The following is a 19,047-nucleotide window of genomic DNA, read 5'->3' as shown; positions in this document are numbered from 1 at the left end:
CAAACACTATGAAACTGTGACTGAGCAATGAGGAAGCGAGCCAAAGTATCGTGAGCTTCTTTAGATTAGAAAAGCCTGACCAGGGCCCGGGGATTGAGAATTAGCCTCGGCTAGAAATCCTACATGCAGAACATGTGTATCAGGTTCCGTCGACCTAAAACAAAATGAAACAGCGCCCTCTGCAGCCACAGAGCATGATTGATTATGTTGGGCTCCGTGTGGTTTTCATGTAGAGAAATAAAACTAGGCCCCATACAACAACAGAAACAAATTGATGTAAATTAGCCCACACGAACACGGAAGGGCCGACAGAAAGGTAAACACAAGCCGACACACAGGGGAGGACGACGACAACAACAGAGGAGGAAGATAGAAAATGGAGGCAGAGATTATGAGCGAGAGGAAGGGGATTTCCACCGAGAGGCCGTGGTCCAGTCTCAGAGAAAAGCAGCAACTCTTTAAAAAGAGTTAATGGAAAAAGCTCTGCTTCCTTACTCATACATTTTTAACACCTCTCTATTACATGATCTTTCTAGGATATAGAGAGTATTTTTAGACAGCTCTTAGGTCCTCGTCACTAATGTTAACGGCACAAAAATATAGCAGTAGGCTGGAAAAGGGTCAGTGGCAAACAGAAAAGTGGATAAAGAAGTTATAGAGCCAAGAAATATACACAAACACACAAATTAACTACTAAACTTCAACTTAGTATTTAAATATTGCATTTTTTGCATCGTATACATTACAACAAAGATTAGGTCATTGTTTTTAAAGCCTTTTCAAGACCTGCACGTACTCTGCAGTGGACCACGGAGGTGTCGACTGATGTAAACATGTCACTCTACAACAACATGACTGTCTCTTATTGCCCTTCTTCTCATTTAGTTGAACTGTTTCGGGACCATTTGAACCACAAAGTCTTTGTTGTCACACCATTTATCACTAATGGAGCAGGGACATGGCAATTTCACCTTTCAGCCCACGGCACCTCCAGTCCCTCATCACTTCAGGGCTGGAAGCGGTTTGTAAAGTTCCTCAATTACATTTTGTGATTTAGGGCTGAAGATATCTATCAAGGGAAAGACCTTGGAAATTCAAGAAATAATGTGAACTCAGAGACTGAATTCATGATGCGTTTTAGCTGTGGTCCCTAACGTGGACAGCTGAAACACACACTGCACTGAGTTATACACTTTTTAATAAAAAAAGACGACTAACTGACATTCTGTAAATTTGTATTCCATTATGCAGATGATACTCTTATTTTTATAACTAAAAAGAACCGTAGGATGAAAATGTGTCCTTGAAACAAAACATGATGAAATGTGTCTTAGGGAAAACCATTAACAACCGGTTTCTGCAGGTTTAATGGAAAACCTATAAGACCTTAATGAAGGAGATCTCAGACCCAAGTCAAGTACGACGGATCTTTGTCGAAACACTGAGACTCTTCACTTGGATCCAGTCCTTGGTTCTAACAACTTGGCCTCATGAGCATCAGACCACAAAAACCCTCAATTATCGCTCATAATTATGTTAAAGAATTCCGAAACAATTTTCTTCAAGCCACTTGCAAATATTCACGTCCTCGGGCAGAGCAAACACACAATTACGGTCACAACACCCACACTCTACATTTGTCACAACAGTCTGGATTAGTTATAATACTTGAAAACCCAAAGGAATCAACATCGCGTCTCGCAGCCTGTGTATCCTCATTAATCAAATATCAGACAGCAGCTGAATTAGCCCCGATGTTTGTTTTCGTGTGTTTTACGCTCTGCATGTGTGCGTGAAGCAGTGACAGACAGGAAAAGCTCCCCCGGGGCGTGTGGTATTAATCGGTGGTGGGGAATACACACAGCAGTCAACATGTGTCTGATGACAATCAGAGGAAAACACAAAGTGAGTGCACTCGCACAAAGTTCCTTTGGTCTGTTAGTAAATCAGTGGCTTACGGGTGAGGCGGCCACGGGGTATGGGGGTAATAGAAGGAGGGAGGGAGGACTTAAGAGGGGAGGAGAAGAAAACAAGAGCAGAGAAAAGAGGTTGGCAACACATCAGGTTTGGTTTTAGTTCCAACTGTTCATGAGTGAAATGTGTCCAACTTGTTTAAGATTAAAGAAACAAGCAGCAATTTCATACAATATATGTTTAAAACAAAACTATGAAAGTTTATTTTAATTAGTTTTCTTACAATTTTTACTACATATAACAATTAAAATATGTTCGATACTATTTATGGTTTAATGTATTTTTCAAACTTTTGCTCATCAATGTATTTAAATTCAGTAATTATTACTCTTCAGGTAACTTTTGTTTTTGTTGATGGCAGAATCATAGATTTCCATTGACTTCAAATGCACATGAAATAGATGCATGAACAAAATGAGGCCTCACGGTTTTATCTCTATCAGACTCACTGTTTCAATGCCTCGACTTTTCTCATATATCTTTATCCAGAAAGTTTCAAAGCAAAATTTCCTCCTCAATCGTTTTGAACTTCAACTTAAAAAAAAAAGAAGGGATATTTGTAAACATTATGAACCAGAACAGAACTGGAGAAGTTGAGAACAGAGAGAAATGGGAGCACGGAGGAGCTGAATGGTGCAAACAGAGAAAAGGGATGAAATAAGAGAGAGAAAGCAGGATGGTGATGGAAGGAGGAGATGTTGGAGAAGGAGAAGAGCATAATGGAAGGGAGTGGGCCCGTTCACTGCTGATCCCCACTGACCTGTGAGTTCTGACCCCTGCCACACCCTGTCATTCAAAGCCCGTCTCCTGATGCGCCCGCAGGCCGACTGCAAGGTCAAAGTTCACCCCGAGAGGTCAAAAGGTCCGACCAGGACTCCAGGGCCAGGGCTACATGATGCTGGGCTACGAGCGGTAAGTAACACATAATGCACGGCCGGGTTGCCGAACTGCTGACATCACCACAGAGGGGGAGAGAAAGAAAAGGAGTGATTTTAAAAAGAGAGAAGGAGAGAAGAAGAAAAGGAGAGAAGGAGAGAAGAAGAGAAGGCCTGAGGGGTAAATAGAGGGAACCAAAACAACCAGATTCTCTCTATCCTGCAATTACAGCTGATAAACTAAGTCCTGGGGTTTTTAATTTCAACTCCACAAAGTTCAACATTTGTTTACAAAGTTTAAGTCATTTTATGGTGAAGGCTGAAGTTAAATTCTTTACCTCTGTGATCAATTCCTCTTTCTGTAAATGTGCAAATCTAGAGACTGACGTGTGTTTGACTTATAAAGCTTTAGTCTCCTCGTCCTTCTATTCCCGCTGATCTCAGTTTTTTATTTCACTCATGCTGCACACGAGAGGGTTTTCAGATCTTAACTGATCTTAAAAACACGTAGGAAAACCTGATAGAACGCACACGCGGTGGGAGAGATTTCTCACACAAGCACATCAACGGAAAAAAACAAACACAAAAGTATTACACAACGGAAACACAGTCATAATGGATGTGAGTGACAACGAATGTTACCAGTAAAACAATAAGAGAAAGCCGTAAAAGAACTTGACTTCTAGAAACCCCGACTGCGGGAAGTAACTTGTTTAATATGGAAAAAGGGACGAGCCAGATTTCAGAATATGCTAATAATCACAACGTGGACAAATTATGCCCCAGATTTGAAATGGAGGAAAACATAATTAAGAAAATCCTGTTAATTATTTAGATCACACCTCCTTTAAGTTTCAGGGCTGATTTCTGGGTCAGAATATAAACAAAGCTGCTTAAATGACAAGAACACACACACACACACACACACACACACACACACGCACACGCACACAAACACACACACACACAGTTTCTCCTCTTGTGGCAGTTATATAGCAACACATAGAATCCAGGTTAACCTCAGGGGCTCCACAGGGTGTTAGAGAAACAGGGCAAAATGGAGAGAGGGTAGTGGTGGAAAACACACACACATACACACACACAGAGACACACACAGGAAAGCCTTCAGGATCAAACCCTGGAGGAAGGGGGGGGGGGCTTGGTAGGATCTGAGCCAACACTGTTTCCTTTCTTTTCTTCCTATCGTCTCATCTCCTCTTCTACCTTCAGCTTCTCATACAATTATGTAACGTTTTTTTTTATACAAACGGCAAATAATGAATTCATCTCCTAATTTCATCTAATTAAGACCATGTGCAAACAAGCACAGCATCTCTAACAAGCTGGTGTGTGTGTGTGTGTGTGTGTGTGTGTGTGTGTGTGTCTCTCTCATTGTTCTCTTGCTATATTCTTGTTCACCTCCCTGACCAATGCCCTTCTTCCCCCGTTCCCCTCCCTCAGTTTGTCTGGACGACCAAGAGGACTCGATTCCATACTGCTGGTATTTCACAATCATCGAGGTCATGGTGGCAACACTCAGCTTCAGGAAGAGTTTCTCACTCTTGCCTCGAGCGATGCCTCACCACTGTTTTACTTTGAGTTCCTTAAACTCCACGGCTGGGTTTTGTGTTGACCTGAATTGTACGTGAACTACCCAGACGTGTGAGGCGAAGACACAAATCTGACTTCAACGATTATAATTGCAGGGAGAACGCGCTTTTACGGGCTATTTGTCGAGCTCGTAGATTTCTGATTTGCCCTTTTACTTGCACAATTGTCCGTGGCCGTTTCACTGCAGGTCGCCACTGTGAAATGTGCAAAGGTTGTGTCTTTGTGTTTATCTGAAATTGAAATGAAAGCAGAACACTAAGTCACTGAGTTGTTATTCTGTGCCTGATCTATGTAGCATAAGGTCAGGTAGAAGGGAAATGGTGTTGTCCTTGTTTTCAGTGAAAGTATTGAACAGTTTTTGCGGCTTCTCTCGTTGGAATATTGCATCGACATCACAGTTTTTTCCTGATGAGGAAAGTGCTTCAGTCCCCATGAGGGCGACTGGTCCCTGCAAGGTCAGTGTTTGTATAGGAGAAGGTCCCAAATAGGTAACACTCACACCGCAAATACACACAGACACACGCATGAATATACATAAAGCCGTGCAGTGAGTCTGCTGGAGCCAGATAACAGATGGACAGTGAGGTCAAAGACGGTGAGAACAAAACACTGAGGTTTAGAGAGCAGATGGGCAAAGAGTTCACTGATGGGAAGAGTGAGAAAACGTATCGACACACAGTCAAAGTGTCAAGAAATCCTACAGGGACAAAACTGCCATAGACGGCTGATAAATTATATCAAGAAAGTAGAAAATGGAAGTATAAAAATGAGTATAGCATGAGCACACGGGCAGTGAATGCTGAGTCACTTCACTGCAGCTCGAGCAGCAGGTGAACAGGAAGAAAAGAGTGCCGGTGTCCTGGGAGCCTGCTGAGGAGAACAGGACTCTGGCACCTGCTACTGCACAAGAGGACAAATGGAGACCTAAGGAGGGCGGGAGAGGGAGAGAGGGAAAGAATGAGGAGGAGAAAACGATGGAGGGCAGAAAAAGGAGTAAAAAGGAGAATAGTGTAGGAGTCAGGACGGACATGGAGGAGAGGAGCGTAAACAGAGGAGTACAACGGGGAAATATCCTGGAAAGACGGACAGAGGGACACTTTAAAGCTCGTCGGCCTGACGCAGCACCACATGAGGTCACTTCCACTCTGCTGACCTGCTTCTGACAGACACCAGGGACCGAACATCCCACAACAATATCCTTCATGTCAACTGTTCCTACTGCGGCCGATGTACCACAGAAATACTCTCTCTATATGGATCCTAACGAATACAAATCTGTGTGCGTGCAATTTGCTGTAGATCCAAACAAAGCAGATCTAGTGGATTTAAAGCTGGGGTTGGTAATCCTGGAAAAAGCTCGAACCAAGAGCAGGCTACACTTTGAAAAAATGCTAATACCAATACATCCCAACCCCTCCAATCAGCTCCTCTGGTCAAAGCTCCGCCCCCAAAACACATGAACGTACACTAACTGCTACAAGACGACTTTTCCCCCGACTCGTTCGCTAACTCCTGTCCATCGTCTCTGCTTCAGCGGTGTTTGTCTCGCAAATATATTCATGCAAAAACACTATTTCCATAAGTGACGTACACAATACCATGAGAATGAATCTGCTAAATTGAGGTAAAGCCCCGATATATAATAGATTAATGCAAGTTTAACGTACAAATAGATGTAAAGTTTGGATGTTATGACAGATCTCAAACTAATTTGCTTCAAATGGTTTTACAGTCTTCACAGCATGTGTCCCCCTCTGTCTTAAAAAACGTTCAGCTGTAAACTCCGATCATCGTGACCAGAGACGGTGAGTGCATGACAGAGTGAGAGAGAGAGAGATGAGAGAGAGAGAGAGCATGAGAGAGAGAGAGAGAGAGAGAGCATGAGGAGAGAGAGAGAGGGCATGAGAGAGAGAGAGAGAGAGAGAGTGCATGAGAGAGAGAGAGCGAGAGAGAGAGAGCGAGAGAGCATGAGAGAGCGAGAGCGAGAACAGGAATGTGGGATTGGGTCGCAGGAGCAGGGAATGAATCAGCTCATTTCTGCTGCTGCCTTGAGGGCGAGACAGTCTGACAGGCCAGCAAATAAGGATGACTCATCCTGACTCACACACACAGCCACACACACATAACGCTGGCTGATGGATTATCCCACCATAAAACACGCTTTTGTGGCTTTTAGTTGCCCTGAAAGGAAACTTCTCATGCTCTCTCAGATTCTTCTGCCCTTTTTCGCAAATACACAACTCATTCTGTCATGCTCTCAATCCCTCTCTCTCATGCACACACACACACACGCACGCGTTGTCATAGGTGGAGCTTCACTTCAGCTGTATGTCAGAGCATGAACATGGTTTAAGTAACCACTCGTCCAGGACTCTCAAAGAATTACAGCTAACACACCCACAACACGGGCAGGACAATTTCATTTGTCAACACTACACGTGGTTTTCCATTGGTTGGGGAAGTCCTGCTCTCAAACTGAAAGACTTCCCTCTTGTAGATATAAAAAGGGAAATAAAACATGTTTATGTGGACTTATATTAATTTCCTGGAACTGCAACACACACACAGCTCTATCCCAGCTGCATTGGCAATCACAGCAGCCCTGCAGCCACCAACCTGTGACTCATCCTCGCAGCCTTTTTTCTTTTCAGCATGCACACACACACACACACACACGTACGTACGTGCACACTCATAACCGTGACAACGCACATACATGCACATCGGGTTTGCATTCCAATCCGTCTGCCTTTTGTGAGGATGAGACTCCAGTGGTGACGTGTTCCCAGATCTCGTGGAGGTGATATCTGAACAATCTTCAAAAAGAGAAAAGCTCTTTTGATCAGTCCCGTTAGAGTAGGTAACACACACACACACACACACACACACACACACACACACACACACACACACACACACACACACACACACACACACACACACACACACACACACACACACACACACACACACACACACACACACACACACACACACACACACACACACACACACACACACACACAATCAGCCTTTTTCAGATTGTTAACCGACAGTTTCAACTACTAATAATGACAAAGGGATAAAACCGTGTAGAAACATCAACCTCTGGTTTAACCTCACTTGCAAATGACAGGGTTTCTACTGACACACACACACACACACACACACAACCTCCAGCTGTGGACTTTTCTTTGATCCTATCCTTTAAACGTTTTTTACTTTTCTCTCTGCTCGTGTTCCTTCACCTTATTCTTTATCTGCCTTATTTCCTTTTTGGTACAGTACTTTCTTTAATCAAGCAACATTGGAGCCCAACAGATTTGTTTGAGTTTCACTGTGTCATGTGATGAAGCTCCAGCTCTCAAGATGCATAGTAAAATAATCATGTTTCACTTTGTTGTTGTGATCTAATCTATAAAAATAGCAAATGTATAATCCTATAAAACGGTAAATTAGGAAAAAAAAGACACAAATCTCTAATTTATTCTAACAAAATTGCAAACCAACAATTAAGCACTTGTAAACTGGAGAAGATAAGTGGGACTGGGTGAACAAGGGCTGTTTGTTTCCTCCCTTTGTATCTGGGTTCTCAGGAACAAGATGGAGATATCGTCCCCGAGGTCCGGCCACGGTACAAGGTGATGTTAAGACCAGACAACCAAACCGTGTGTGTGTGTCTGTAACAGGATCTGCATGGGTGCCACTGAGGGTTAAGTGATGTAGGCTGAACCAGGAACTGGAGTTTGAGTGACCGTGGTGCGAGTGGTCCCCGGTGTCCCTCTGCATTATGAGCTGCTTCCGAAGGACAACTGCTTTGAGTCGGGGACAAAAGCCGAGTCCCCAGGTGAGGAAACGCTGATTTTTGGGTCAGTGGTTAAGGTTAGGATAAGGGTTTGGTAAAGTAGTGGTTATGGTCTCCAAAAGTGACCTATTGTGTTGCAAGTGCATGTTTTGTTACCTGTTTTGGATCCATGGTGGCTCTCATCCAGCACCAGACTGTTCATACATTTAATCTCCCAGTCTTGGACTTCAGTATTCCACAGTGCAGGGATTAAAACGGTGTACTTGGCTCTGTGGGATTGAAGCGAGTGAGTGAGCGAGAGAGAGAGGAAAAGAAAACAGGTGATAATGAATCAATAAGGATTTTCAAATGTCACTGTATTACACCAATTCCTTCATTGTAAAGATGGAGGACCGGGCTCCCAGGGACAGGAAGCTAATGGCCAAACATCATCAATACAACTTCCACAATCAAATTTCATTCAGGTGCACCAGTGCTCCTAAAATAAATGTAAATGTGTCTATATGACCCGTATGTGTGAGTTTCCTCTGTCAAGTTAGTTTAACTCACCTCAAGAAAGAAAATGTCCCTTTTTAAAAACAGGAAACTTATAGAGACTGAACTTAAACCTTAATTTCTACTGTTTTTAAAGTAGTTAAGTTTTTATTATTATTATTCTTCGGACAGTAATATATTGGCTTGTATGTTGATGTTTTACATTTAAACAATAAACCCGATTAAAAATTATTATAAAAGGAAAACACAAATACAACCAAATAAATACAACTTGAATTGAGCAAAAGTAAACATTTTTAAAAGCAAAGAAACGCAAATATTTTCTGCATTGTTTCTGTAAAATAAATGTTTTCATATCAGCAAACAAACGCTGATAGCAACAGGTCTGTGAAAGGCTCATATCCTCTGATTTGTGTGAAGCTCTGGTGTCGAGGAACGCTAATTGGTAAGTACGGTGTAAAAAGAAATTAAAAAACCTTCCGTCAAAAGGACGATCGAACCGAGCGAGTGCGAGTCTGAATGTTTCTGAGACATGAAAAGCTAAAGCAGAGACTTTATAGAAACAGGCTGTGTCAGTGTGAGGTAAACAGATGACGCGTCAACCCCTCCAGCTGAATGAGGGTGTCAATGTGTCAATGAGGATAAATGAATGAATGAGAGGAGGCAAGGAAAAGGAGAGGGGGGGTGGTGCAGAAAAAAATGAGAACGCAGGGAAGGTTGCACGGCCCAGAGAGGTTTATGGGAAGCGACTATTGCGAAGGAGGGGAGTAAACAAGAGGAGAAAGAGATAGGGCTGGTGGAGGGCGCTAAGAAAACCGGTGTGTATGTGAAGTGAGTAGGAGGGGGTGAAGACGGGGAGGGACGAGGAGACGGAGACAGACGGGACTGGGGACGGGAGATATGGACACAAAAGGAGGCACTGAGAGAAAGAGGTAAATGAGTCACTGGGGTAGTGAAGGTTGTGGGGGGGGGGGCTCCTGTTTGAAAATGATGTGTTGCTGTAACGACTCAGCTGTTCACACTCTTTCTCAGCGGAGATTAAATATATGTTCTTGGAAACAAAGAACATTTGACTTGTTTGTAATGACTGTTTTTTTTATTGTTAATCTGGTTCCAAGTCAAAACAAGATCAATAAATCCACTGGCATAACAGCAACACAAATATTGTGTAACAGAAGTACTGTTGTGCTGAAACCAAACCGGAAGACGAAAACTATCCATCATCAAGGTCTTAAGAGTTTTAGACCAAATTTGAGCAAGATCTCATTTACCTGCTAGAAGTAACATGACAAATTATAAAGCCTTTAAATTACCCGATGCCAGTAAGTGGGGTTATAACTATGATTCAAAATTGGCTTCAGGGCAAATTCATAACAGACGTAATTATGATTATATTGTATTTAAAGTGAAGTTCTCGTGTGTGAGAGAGAGAGAGAGAACTGCATTGCATGAAACTATGAGGTCTCAGTGTGTGGACAGTAAAAACTTTATGGACGAGCAAATAGCGCTGCACACAGAGCAAAACACGAAGTTTCGCTATCTCCAATATTATTATGAAAATTTGGTTCATTATGTAACTGTGGCAGGACGGATTAGAATATGTCAAGCTGCCGCAGACTAGATAATTAATGTGAAACACTGACTAGTTAATAATTTAGTTGAAATCATCACAAACAGGAAACTGATCATTTCCTCACGGAGGTTTAAAGATATCGAATTTGATGGAAAAGAGCACTGACATCAGATCAGTACTATATAGACCAGTACACTGAGTTTGGGTCAACAGACTGGAGGGGGTAACTGACACCAAACAAAAGAGACGGAGGAAGAGAAGCTGATTTATGAAGAGGAAGAAGAAGTGATGAACGCTCAGATGAGGAGCAGGGGAAGGAGACAGCAGATCTATCTTAGAACCCGACACAGAGAAAGTGTGTGAATCCTTCCAGAGAGCGAAGCGGCTCTGTGAACGGTGATATATGGGGTTTGGGGCGTCATTGTGACTGAGCTGACAGCTGATTGACAGCCCAGTGTCACCAGACAGTCACGTGAGATGGATGAGCCTCTCAACCAATCATTGATCAGAATGGCCTGTGCGGCTGCATGACAGCTTTCATTTATAATGTTCAACCCGAATAAAAAAAGCGGAGCTCCTTAAAGAACATTAAGAGAGGTTGAAGACCTCCCCCCCCCCCCTCCTCCTTCATTTCTCTCCCTAATTAGTGCACCATCTTCTTCCAGCCTCTTCCCTCTCTGACCCTCCATTCATCTTCCTTCCTCTCTCTTACCCCACTGCCCTCTTTCTTCCTCTGAATCTTCCCAGAGTAAGGGGATCCTGCCCTGGGAGACAGTCGGACCACTTAGGGTTGACTTCTGACCGGGCTTTCATAACGATGCCAAGCAGGCAACAAGGACTTCTCAATGCGACGCCATGGCAGGCTGCCCACTGAACACCAGAGCTCGGGCAAAATGAGACTGGCAGTGCGGCCCTTGATGCATGAATATGCAAACAGCAGGGGAAGTGAACCCATGGATCAGAATGTGCTTTTCCCCTGTAGCACAGAAAGCACGAGCTGCTTTCAGTCCTGCACTGAACTTTGGGTATTTCCCTGAAATGTTCCAGAGGGGCTGTATTTAAGAGCTCAAATGTCTGAGTCAGTTGCTCCGGACTTTTCCCTGAGCTTCTCCTGTCAGCCCCCAAATAAAAATGTCCACAAAATAGTGACCCATGTAAGTACACGGCAGGAAACTTCCCAGAAACTTCCCAGCGAACCAGCGGCCAAACAGACAACAAGATTCTAGAGCTGGAGGCGAATGTGTCAAAGTGCTGGAAACAAAAACTAAAAAACTGGACTTCAACAGCAACAGATTAATGGAGGAGCCCATCTGTGCAATAACTTTATGAAAACTTGATTTAAATACTGCAAATGAGCTGATCAGAAAATGTAAAGGTCAGTTAAAGTTGTTTAGCTGTTCCCCAATAATAATAATAAAGATGTGTCCTTCATAATCCCCTTTGCAGAATGTTGTCAGGTGCCTAGTACGACATTTCCTTACTCGTGATAAGTTTCTTTATCACGGCCTGTGACACAGTTTATGGAAACTTTATCCAGAATCTCCTCCAGATCTCCGTCCAAGGTAAACAAGCTCAGGTCCAAATAGTGAGACATTTTCTACACACATTAGATTTAAGTAGCCAAGGGAAGCTTATCTATTAAAACAAATATGATAAACTGGATTTTAATCATCACTGTGCACCAGTCTGTCTCTCACACACACACACTGGCTGTATACACAAACCCAGTGACCCTGCTGGGTTGCCATAACTACCGCTCCATGTCAACAAAACATGTCCGACGGCATGTGACGTTTATATTGAACATGGTGAAAGAGAGACAGAGGGGTCCGCCTGAAAGCAGCATGGGCCGCCATTCTGGAAACTAATTTAGCATAAAGGAAGTTCAATCCAAACATGTACAAAATCAACCGCGGAACAACAATGACATTCTGCGTTTCCTGGAATGCTCGGTGTCAAAACATGTCCGGCCCTGATGAGCCGATTCATATTCATGAGCTGCCTGCGGTTTTTATTTAAGGGCCGAGCATCGAAGATCTCAGCTCGGAGAACTGCGCGGCACATTCTTCAGAGGGAACCATTGTTTTCGGTACAATCAGGAGGGAGGTCTGCAACAATATTCAGAGATGTGCGTCTCAGAAAACACGTTATAGCTCGTGTTGTGTTGAACGACATGTGAACAGCTGAACACACGAGGGGATGAAAATTATAGTGTCATTAAAAACCAGGATATGTAACTGTGGGCACAGAAGTAGGGACGTTCATCAGTAACCGTTTAACCATTAACCAGAAAAAGAATATCGACTGATTTATACTACGAGTTAATCTGTTTAAGAAACTTCCGTGGACATCGGTAGAAAGGCCGTCAGCTGAGGACTAAGGTCCTGGCACGTTAATGAGGGTTGATCATTTTGATTATGACCTGAACACAGTTTACTCTCATGTGCATCGTAGTGACTGGTTAGTGGTAATTATCAGAAGCAACATTTGTTTACATTCAAAATGTTGTCCCACGCCCAACTTCCCCTCACTCACACGTCCACAGGAACCCTCAACAGCAGCGGTAGCACCGCTCCCTCGTCGCTCTGCTCCATCAGCCGAGGCTCCAACAGGTCGATGATGGTCAGAGCGATACGAAACACCGCGGACAGGCCTGAGGACGGACAGCGGCAGTTCCAAACATCACTGCTATCACAAAACATTATCACTATGCTGTGCGGCGATAAGATAGAGATAAGACACATTAAGTCTGTTAAATATCAACTCGCTTAACTGGTTTGCTTGTACGTGTGTGTACGTGTGTGTCCGTGTGTGTCCGTGTGTGTACATACCGTGCAGTATGATGAGATCCCAGGCAGCGAGGACAGAATCCCAGCAGGGCAGCGCAGTGAAGAGCGTGAGGAACCACGGCATCACAAAGTGGACTGATAAGACTCCCACTGACTCCTGCAGGGAGGTTGGGGGAAACGAGGAGGGGAGATTTTAACATAACCAAACAAAAGTATTCAATACTTGTTGCTCTGCCAATTTCCGTCGGTCTCCTTCACTGACCTCCGAGAATAACTGACAAGAGCACAACCCCAAGGAAGAGGCACAATGGATCCATTTGATCGGTCTGTATGGCAGCTAAAGCCTTAGAGCGAGTTCACCAGGGTTCTTTAAAAAATGCACACACACACGCACTAAACTTGGTGTAAAAATAGTTTTACATTTTAAATAATTATGGTGTGTAAGTCACTACTTTTAACAGTAGTAGAAACAGTAAAACGTAATCATACATCTGTGTGATAAGAACTACCTAAAAAGACACAAACCGTATTAAAGAAGAATTGAACGTTTGCTTCAAATATTTAATTTGGTCCATGTCCCATCTCCTAACATGGATTTCAGCCTATAGTGCACCCAGCCACCAGGGGGCAGGCCAGACACTGGGTTCACTTTCGTGTTGTCTTTATTAAAGGTCTATGGTTGGAACCTGAAGGTTTGTGTGGAGTTTACATGATCTCAGTGTGTCTGTTTGTGTTTTCTCTCGGTACTCTGGCTTCCTCCCACAGTCCAAAGACGTGGCGTCGCAGTAAATGTGCGGGCGAGCGGTTGTTTCTCGACACGTCAGCCCTGTGACAGACCGGTGAACCCGTCCAGCCCAAGGTCAGACTGGCTCCAGCCCCCACTCGACACTAAGGATAAGCTGTGTAGCTCGTGGAATGGAAAGACTCAAAATGCACTCAGATGTGGAGGGTAGAGCAGAGACCTGTTTACAGCTCGCCTGCCTTCACTGTGCTGAACGGCTCCATTACAAAGGAAACGCTGACCTCTGATCTCTAATAGGATTTCTGTAAGAGGGGGAAATTATTGTGCCGACAACAAGGCTCCGTGGCGTGTGTGTGTGTGTGTGTGTGTGTGTGTGTGTGGTTGCGTTTTGGCTCCAGAAGAGGCAGCTTTCCTCCCAGACCTGCTGAGTCAACGTGAAGTATAACAAACCCTTCAAAGACACTTAAGCAGCATTACCCGAGGCCTCGAATGCATCAGTGTGTGCACACGTGCAGAGTTTGAACTGTGGAGAACAAGGTTGGAATGGGAATCACGAGCAGAGGAAGACGCGTCGCTTTCAATGAGACGTTTAGAGAGTAGAGGACGAAGACTCTACCGCTCAGACAGCAGCTCTGTGAACTTTGTTGTCACCAGCTCGTAAACCAAACACCAATATATCACCAAAGTTATTATAACTGTGGTTGATATCATCTCTGCACCAATATATTTCAGTCTGGACAAGAAAACCTGACAAGCTGACTAACAAATCAGCATTTCATTCCACAGAGCCGAGCCGCTGACGACACCGGGAAACAGTCAAGCTATTATCTTTTATTAAGTTTGAGAAATCCTTTGCAGCTCAGTTATGTTTCATCAAACCTTCACTCTTCAGAATCATCTTCTGAGCAACATCACAGGAACTTGTTTTCTCTTGAGATGAAGTTAACCGTTTTTGGAGCAAACAACATTTAGATCTTTGTCGATTTTCCCAGGACATAAACCACTGATGCCAACATTTAGCAAGTTTTATGTCTCACGCTGAACACACATTTCAATAAATAGTGTACATGACAGAATTATGAGGTCCAATAAAACAACATTTTATGGTTTCTAATAAAATTTACAGTTTTTGTTGGGAGAAGCTGGCAAAATGAAATATCCAGTGTCATGAAATTTGCTTTTGTGGATATAAATCTTGTTTTTACAGCTTCACTTATGGTAAAAGGTTGTTGTGTCTGCAGTGAGACTCAGTAAATTCCCTCAGTAGCCACGCAGTTGTTAAATCTCCGCAGGGACAGAGGAGGGAAACTTCCCAGCTGAAGGCCTGTGGCCGACAGAACAACCAGTGATCCTGCTGCTGGAGCCTGGAGCCGACACAGTGAGTGACAGGAGGCCCCGTCGATGACAGATACATTACAGAGGCCCCTCCTGTGCAGATGAGCCACTCATCACTTGGCCATATGGCCTCAAACACAAATACACCTCTATGCACACACTTTCTTGACAAAGACATTTTCCTGCTTTATTCTCACTCTGACATTTTCTGCACATTTAACTAAGGGCCTGGCAGGAAAACGTTCGGGTCCAGAGCAACGGCCTCGAACTCAGCACATGTCGATAATAAAAAGAGAAAGAAAGTGGAAATCTGAGCTGAACAGAACATTGAGAGAAACTCACCAGGTGCTGGGAGAGCTTCGGCTTCCTGTGTTTCAGGAACTGGTCAAACACCTTCACCTGGTGTTGGACCCTGAAGAGAAACAACAGCATCGTTGAGCGGTGAACATTGAAATGTACCACTAACATTTAGAATGATTATAAATAAAGGCCACCGTGATATGGCTTTGCATCATTTGTGATATCTTGTTAAAGTCCATCACATACAGGCGAGAAATGCAGTTTTCAACAGCCCAGCTCACAGTGTTACAGCCTATTGTACCTAGGGTAGAGTTCTATTATCAATAATATCTAAATCATATGTGTATTAGAGCAAGGATTACAATCATAACCTCTCTTTCCCACATCTTTATGCAAAGGTTGTGTTGCTAGATGTCACGCGGCTTTTTCTCTGGACTAGTCCGAATAAATATTTAATCAGTCATTTCCCCTCTTCCTGTTTTGAACCAAAAGATTATATTTATTCGTGCTATGAAGTCTAATTTCTCTGCATCTCTGCTGCCTGTGCAAGGTCATCATGACACAGCACCTTTATTAAACTCTAATAACCAAATGTCCCTTTCCTTGATTCTCCTTCAGTAAATCTTGTGGTTTAAACGTACATACCAAGTCCGTCTCACATCTCCTGGATTCTCAGTTTATAGATATGATTTCATTGTTATATCCAGTCACACACTCTTACTTGGAGAGGCTGAGGTCAAACAGTTCAGCCAGATATTTAGGTTTATCCAATAAGGCCGTGAGAGCCCAGAACGCCTCCTCCTCTCCCAACTGCATCAGCAGAACAGCAGCTATGTAGGACATCCCTGTAACACACACAGACACACACACACACACACACACACACTTGATGTCCATTCATTGTGGACGACCTAACCCTTCCCTCAACCAGGACCAAAGAGAAGACGTATGGCCTCATTAGGACCTGGTTTTGTTCCCCTTGAGGACGACTGGTCCTCATAAGGTCAGTGTTTCTATCAGAAGTCCCATGAGAAAACCCACAAAAAGTGTGTGTACACACTTACACAATTTTTCCCATACAGGATGTTTTATACACCGTATTAAAAATGTGTACGTTACAGGACCTAACATTCATCAAAGGTCTGAGACGTTGGGATTTAGTTGAGAAGCATCAGCAGGTGAAACTGCTGAGCAGGATGTGTAACCTCAGTGAGCTTTGTAGAGCAAACTATGAATATCTGCCCTCTCCTCTCTACTTCAGTGCCTCTGCCATAAATTTAATAAACTGTGCACAAAGCAGCACAAGGCAGCGCTCAGTGTAACGCAGAGGTTTATTGCTGCAGACTGTAGAATATTAATGGGATATATAAGTCAGGAAGGGAAGTTTCATTAGAAAAGATTTTCCACTCAGTGGTTTAACACAAACAAACAGACATAAATACAAAATATGAAAAGTCTGTTTGAATCATATTGTGTCTGGAGATTTAAATCATATTCATACTTGCACTTTATTGTAGAAAGAATTCATGATGAGAAAATCTTACCAGATTATAGTATCGCTGCTTCTCTCAAATTTCCAATGTCAAACACGTCAAATGAACTCAGAGATTCCAGATTAAGAAGATACTTAACTCTCTGTATTTTATGACATGTTTACTTGTGTTTATGTTGATATTGTAGAAAGAGCCACGTTTTATTTTGCAACATAAAGAAGGAAGGTTCCTGAGGCCCTTTATAGTTATAATCCTCTGCTTCCATCAAGTGGTCACATCGTGTACTGCAGCTATCTGGAGCAAATGACTAGCATGACGTCATCCTGATGATGCCACTAACTACACTGTAGTCAAATGGTTACAAGTCTAGTATTTATTTATTTTAACTACTTTAAAAGATCTTATGGAGGAATCAGAAGTACCTTCACCATAGACCAGTGGTGTGAGTCACTTACCTTGGGTGTATCCGACCTGGGGATTGTATTTTCCGTAGGCGATGAGGACCCTGAAGAGCTTGGCCTGACCCTCGATGGCCTCGGGGCTCTCCCCCATCAGAGAGCGGTGGGTTGGGAAGGAGCGCTCTGTGAAACACGTCAAGTTAATGTTAAATAAAAGTTATCTGCCACTTTCCCCATCAACAATAGATCTAAAAACCTGTTTCTATTAATAATAGAACATACAGAAACCAAGTTTTTGAATAGAATGTGTTTATACTCACGCAGGTCCAAGGCGATCTGTCGAAACAACGTGATGTCGTCCACAGAGTAGCACGGCTCAGGGCGGTCGGGCGACGGCTGGTGGTTCAGGTCCAGATCGTTCTGTGTGTCGCTGAGTGTTGCTATGGCTGACAGGATGCCGTACTCACTCACACCCAAGTCCACCAGGGGGCCTCGCACCTCTAACAAGCACTTCTGTAGGGGAAAGAGCATTTCCTGGTTAGGAACTAATCAGGACGCACAAGCTGCTACAAAGAGAAAAACAACCAATCACACATACGGACAAATCTACAATTAACTTAACCCCAAATCTGCGTGTGTTTGGACTGTGGGAGGAAACTGGAGCACCCAGTGAAATCCCACTATAGGCCATATGGTAGGAATTATAATGATGTCACTATGAAGTCAGAAAATGACATCATATAGGCAGAGTGTAGTCATGACTCATGCAATAAGACTGGAGCCACGATTTACAGCTTACTCAGATAATTGATCATTCATCATCGTATGGTTTAAGTGATGTCATGATCATGTTTCTATGAAACGATATAAGTGGGGGTATGAGTTCTACTGAGGGTGATTCTAGTTAGTCATTTAATTGTGGAAATCACTGCCTCAACTAAAGTAAGTAAAGGTTTTTTTTAAGAGTAAAAACACAGGAGAACAACATTTAAAAAGCTGAGTCCCATCTTGTTACCTGGTAGTTGAAGTCACTGCTCTCCCTCAGACCGTCCGTGCCGAGAAGACACCTCCACACTCGACCTCGCAGAGTCGGAGGAACGCCCATTCGGATGAATCGCTCGATCTGACCACACAAGAAGCAACGTGTTTTTAAAAAGCAGCTGCTGCAGAGTGAAACATCACAGTCAACATCTTCTGGAGTTTAATTCAAGTCTGACCTGGCTCCTGCAGATGAAGCTGGATCCGTTCCAGTAGCTGAGCAGCTCACACAGCTCCTTCACCCTCTGTGAGCTGAGCGGGGGGTAACTGACAGAAACAGAAACAACACGGTGAGACTGGACTGATTCATCGCACCATGAGAATCATCCGGTTCAGAGAAGAGTGATGAGCAGAGACTGCAGCTCTGAGCTGCTGATGTGATTCACTACTGGTTCTAGAAACGATCCAGGGTTCTGTTATTGTTTGAGTTTATATGTGACCGATTTGCTTTCAAGTTCTCAAATTAAATAATATCTCAAGAGATCCAAACATGTCATGTTGAGCTCTAGGATACTTATGAGTCATTTCTCACTGTGATCACACATCTAATAGAGAAACTGATGGTCACATTGATTGGTAAGGAAAGTGAAACTGTTGATTGTCGTCCTAATATCCAGAA

General features: G+C 43.4%; 1 protein-coding gene across 1 annotated transcript in view; it reads right to left on the bottom strand.

The window, feature by feature from the left end:
- Positions 1-19,047, bottom strand: part of si:ch211-266k8.4 (rab GTPase-activating protein 1) — a 44,817-nt gene that overhangs the window by 24,793 nt on the left and 977 nt on the right. The window contains exons 2-10 of the mRNA XM_035157896.2: positions 18,608-18,695; positions 18,406-18,513; positions 17,711-17,903; positions 17,448-17,573; positions 16,221-16,344; positions 15,542-15,611; positions 13,165-13,279; positions 12,869-12,986; positions 8,422-8,534 (exon numbers count right to left, since the gene is read on the bottom strand). Of these exons, the coding sequence (XP_035013787.2) occupies positions 8,422-8,534; positions 12,869-12,986; positions 13,165-13,279; positions 15,542-15,611; positions 16,221-16,344; positions 17,448-17,573; positions 17,711-17,903; positions 18,406-18,513; positions 18,608-18,695 (1,055 nt within the window). The remainder of the gene's footprint in view (positions 1-8,421; positions 8,535-12,868; positions 12,987-13,164; positions 13,280-15,541; positions 15,612-16,220; positions 16,345-17,447; positions 17,574-17,710; positions 17,904-18,405; positions 18,514-18,607; positions 18,696-19,047) is intronic.

Source organism: Hippoglossus stenolepis, chromosome 5 (assembly GCF_022539355.2).
Source record: "Hippoglossus stenolepis isolate QCI-W04-F060 chromosome 5, HSTE1.2, whole genome shotgun sequence".
Classification (NCBI taxonomy): domain Eukaryota; kingdom Metazoa; phylum Chordata; class Actinopteri; order Pleuronectiformes; family Pleuronectidae; genus Hippoglossus; species Hippoglossus stenolepis.
This window is presented reverse-complemented; position numbering and strand designations above follow the sequence as displayed.